Source organism: Rhagoletis pomonella, unplaced genomic scaffold (genome assembly GCF_013731165.1).
Source record: "Rhagoletis pomonella isolate Grant_MI unplaced genomic scaffold, Rhpom_1.0 Rhpom_scaffold_12764, whole genome shotgun sequence".
Taxonomy (NCBI): Eukaryota; Metazoa; Arthropoda; class Insecta; order Diptera; family Tephritidae; genus Rhagoletis; species Rhagoletis pomonella.
The window spans coordinates 1-4,497 of NW_023471293.1; the positions used below are offsets into that span (position 1 = coordinate 1).

Here is a 4,497-nt window from a genome sequence, read left to right on the forward strand (position 1 = left end):
GTAAATTCTCATAAATGATAGTCTATATATTTAAGAAATTTTAATCCGAAAGCTAAGTATAGTAATATATGTATGTAATGCATATTTCTTTGCAGACCTTCTCTATTTCGATGCTTTTACGATTTTCACATCACCAAATTTTCGTTTTTATTGGTAAGTATATTACATTCGAAGTAATTTTTCCACACATTTTAATCGTTTATTTTTTGCAGTTGATCTCTTGCAAATGCTGGAATTCAATGTTACTGCACGTTTTCCAATAGCCCCGCTACTTACAGTAATTCTAGCCTTAGTTGGTAAGTAAATGAAACTCAAGTGTTTAAAAGCTATATTCATTTCTTAATATATCCGTAGTCCCAAATTCAAAGCCACGTAATAAAAAACACAAAGCAGGGCTTGTGCGGATATGCATTATAGTTTCGATAAAGATTATATTGCATGACCTGTTGGGCTCTTTACGCTTGAAAGTTTTCTGCAAACATATCTAAAGGTCTGAAAAAAATCGAAACTATAAAACACGAAGCTTTTCGAAAAGTCCCGGGAAATCCTGAAGAATTGAAAATTTTTAAAATAATATTTATTTACAGTCTGGTAAAAATAATTCACTTTATGCTGCAATTAAATATAATTTCGTCACGTAACCTTAATGGAAATGTTAATAATTCAGTCATTTAACTGATTATCGCCTAAAAACATTGATGAGATTACCTTTTACACCCTTTAGGAAAATGGATCATTTGCGCCTCAAACATTTTCGGTAACAATGTCGGATTTGAATTGGTTATTTTGATAAAACAAAAAATACAAATTGGACTGTAGGACTGACGGAGGGTTGTGAAGAGTAGATCACTCAATAAATGCGCTATTGCTAGGTTTTTTTTATATACAGGCAGGTTGTGCAATTCACTTCCGAGTGAATTTCAATGCCTTTCAATATGAATTCGAAGTGACTTTGGTTAAAATTTACTCGCATTATCCATAGTATGCTTGGAATTCTGCTTGGACATTGAAAATCGGCCAAGAAACGAAAGAGTTATTCCATTTGGGCTTTCATTAGAAAATCCCATTGGTATGATTATATCCGTTCAGAATTTAAGCACTTTAATTTGGAATTTTCAAGACTCCTTTTTAGGCTATCTGATGCCCGTTAGAAAATCGATACGGGGCGCTGTGATTTTTTTTGTAATGAAATATTGCGACCTTTAGGTGTATTTTTCAACAAGTTGGAACTTACGAATGAAACTGAATTGAGGTGAAACTTTTCGGTAGAAATCATAAACTGTATCATAACTTTATTCCGTGAGGCTTTTTAACGTAGCTACATACTTACTAAATACATAGTGCATGTATGTAATTGATTATATCATCTTTACTTTATATTTTAAGGTATGGAATCAATTATGTCTGAGTTTTTCAACGACACAACAACTGCGTTCTATATAATTTTGATTGTTTGGATGGCGGATCAGTACGATGCGATTTGTTGTCATACGAGTATAACGAAAAGACATTGGTTAAGGTATGTAAATTTCCACACTTTATATGTATATCCATCCATATAGAAATGTAGTGAACTAAATTGCAAACGAACGAATCGGCTCGTTTTTAGGATAAGTAGTAATTAAATTAAGCTGCCGGCGTATCTGAATGCGTAGAGGCTCGTGGTATCATTCGGCAGGTACCGGGTTCGATTTTCCAAATTTATAGACCATTAAAATAATAGTAAAAGTTTATTTCAAAAAGTTGTTCCACGGCACACAGTGTGGAAATTGAACTTTTTTCGTGACAAATTCTAATATCTCGAGAACGAGAACAGCTAGCGAAAAAATTCAATACGTTATAAGTAGGGATGGCAAAAAATAAAAAATAATCGATTAATTAATCATATCGCACACCTAGACCTAAAGTGCGATCAACTCCAACAAAAATGTGCGCGATTTTTTGCATAAATCAATTCATAGGATTTATATCCAACTAATGGAAATATTTTTGCCGGGCATTGGTTGGGCACATCTTCGTTCATTCTACTCAAGTAAGAGTTGAGCCTGCTGCAATAGCCAGAGCGAAGTTGGGCTATTGTAGTGCGGGTCTTCCGAGGCAGACAAAGTTCTGTCCCGTCCACGTCCGGTGGTGGTGTGCCTAGAACGGCATTCACAGGGCGGGAGTCTATATAACTTCAGACTGATTCCCTGTGAATGCCGTTCAGGGCCTGTCGGTAGGTTGACGGGTCCAGAAGTTGTTTGATAAACCTCTGGACTTCGTCCGTCAGTTCGTAAAGATTCCTCCTGACGTGCCGTGGCGAGGGCTCTTCCGCGAGCTGCTGACCGCTGGGATGGCCACGTCTGTGGTTCCCAGCAAGGAACTGCTTGCAGAGCATTATGTTATGCTCCTTTACTAGGAGTATCTGGGCCTCGTCATGTAGGTGGTGTTGGGGCGTCATCAGGAGGCATCCTGTCGTAATGCCGTGTTTTGGCAGGTCTGTAGCTTCATCCACTGCGTCCTGCTAGTCCCCGGTGACCATACGGGTGCTGCATAGTTTAGAACCGGCCGGCCAATTTCCTTGTATGTTGCCAACATCGTTTATTTATCTTTGCCCCAAGTGCTGCGGGCCAGCGACTTGACGACATTGTTGCGGCTCTGTACTTTGTTGACAATTGCGGTTGTATGCGCCGAGAAGGAGAGCAGACTGTCGAAGGTAACTCCGAGGTTTTTCGGGTTCAGTCTGACCTCCTTCGTCCAGGTGGTGAAAAGGGTTGCCGAGGATTTCGCAGGGGATAGGGCAAGGCTCCTTGCAGTGAAGAAGCGAGAAAGTTCGGCGAGATACCCGTTTACTTTCGAGCACAGGTCATCAATTTCATTCCCAGACGCCATGATCGAACAATCGTCAGCGTTGGAGTCTATATTAACACCCTCTGGTGGTGGCTGAGGAAGCTTTGAGATGTAATAATTAAACAGTAGCGGGGACAGGACACCACCCTGTGGTTCCCCCTGTTTAATTTTTTGTGGCTTCTAGTTTTGTCTCTGAAAATTACTGACGAGTTTCGACCACTCAGGTAATTCGCCGACCACCGTTTGAGTCCCTGTGGGAGTGAGGAGGCCTCTATGTCTTCTAGTAGCGTTGAATGACTGACAGTGTCGAACGCCTTGGACAGGTCCAACGCTACTAGAATAGTTCTCTCACAGGGGCGGTTTCGGTTTAGGCCACGAGTTATCTGAGTGTTTATGGCGTTAAGTGCTGTTGTTGTACTATGCACTTTACGGAAACCATGCTGATGCTTCGCTGGGGTCAGGTGGTTCGTAAAATACGGGAGCAGCAGGGCCTCGAGTGTCTTCGCTACCGGGGAAAGGAGGGTTATCGGGCGACAAGACTCTCCTTTGTTGGCTGGTTTCCCCAGTTTGAGCGGTGGGACCACTCGCCCCATTTTCCAGATGTCTGGAATGACGTGAGTGGCCATAGACAGGTTGAGGACCTCCGTTAGGTACGCTACTCCCGTAGGACCCAAATTTTTCAGCATCAACATGCATATTCCGTCGGGTCCAATGGCTTTGGAGGCTTTCGCCTTCCCGATGGCTACCCTTACCTCACCGCTGGTGAAAACACGAGGCGCACTAGGTTTTGGCATTTTGTGCAGCCTTCTGGTCACTTGACGCTTGGCTTTGTCCACCGGAGAATGCAGTATGAACTGCCGGCTAAATTAGCTCGCGCATCGCTCCGGGTCCGACGAGGCATGGTCGGCGAAAGAAATTTCGACTCTGTAGTCGTGCTTCGTCGGATTGGACAGTGACTTCACGGTTGACCAAAGCTTACTCACACCAGAGGTGAACTTACAGGTCTTCAGATGCTCTTCCCACTTCTTCCGCTTATGTACGTTCACTAGTTGCCGAATCTCCGCGTTGAGATCCCTGATACGGGGATTTCCGGGATCGGCCTGACGAAGGCTGTCACGCTCATCGGCTAGAACAGCCGCTTCGGCAGGGAAATTTGAACGTGGGTCCGTAATGCATCCTGCCGGTACGAAGCGAGCTGCAGCAGCAGTGACAACCCTGCGGAGCTTACGTTCACCTACATGAACGTCGGTTGGTATGGGTAGTGCTGTGAAGGCGTCCTCAGTAACATCCGCGAAGCCTTTCCAGTCAGCTTTGGAGAAGTTGACATAGGTCCGGTGATCCGCGGACGCAAAGTCGGTAGGTTTATCAAACGAGATGACTATGGACAGATGATCTGATGCTAAGGTCAGCATAGGTCGCCATGATATGCTGTTTATCAGATCAGCGCTGACAATTTTTAGGTCTGGCGAGCTGCATCAGCTGCCCATAATCCTGGTGCACCCAGAAAAAGGTTTAGTTATAATAACCAAGATTTGGTTATAGTGATCAAGTGGCATAGTTGGATATGGCGAAATAAATATATAGTTCACGAAAGTCTGCAATTTACTTAAGACTTCTAGTTGGGACAAATGTATATTTGTTAATAATTACAAAACGACTACCTTGATT

The 4,497-nt window shown here is 42.9% G+C and overlaps 1 protein-coding gene across 1 annotated transcript; it reads left to right on the forward strand.

Annotated features, from left to right (window-relative positions):
* Nucleotides 1-93: 93 nt before the first annotated feature.
* LOC118756891 (membralin-like) lies at nt 94-1,577 on the forward strand. Its single transcript, XM_036491626.1, has 3 exons — nt 94-153; nt 213-296; nt 1,387-1,577. The coding sequence occupies exons 1-3, from the start codon at nt 111-113 to the stop codon at nt 1,560-1,562; spliced, it is 303 nt and encodes a 100-aa protein (XP_036347519.1). The 5' UTR covers nt 94-110; the 3' UTR covers nt 1,563-1,577.
* Nucleotides 1,578-4,497: the final 2,920 nt, after the last annotated feature.

What these genes read in the sequence shown, in the direction of transcription:
- LOC118756891 (XM_036491626.1), top strand. Translation starts at nt 111, where the DNA reads ATGCTTTTACGATTTTCACATCACCAAATTTTCGTTTTTATTG. An exon ending in CCAAATTTTCGTTTTTATTG is followed by an intron (nt 154 to 212) that starts GTAAGTATATTA and finishes TATTTTTTGCAG; the next exon opens with TTGATCTCTTGCAAATGCTG. An exon ending in AGTAATTCTAGCCTTAGTTG is followed by an intron (nt 297 to 1,386) that starts GTAAGTAAATGA and finishes TTATATTTTAAG; the next exon opens with GTATGGAATCAATTATGTCT.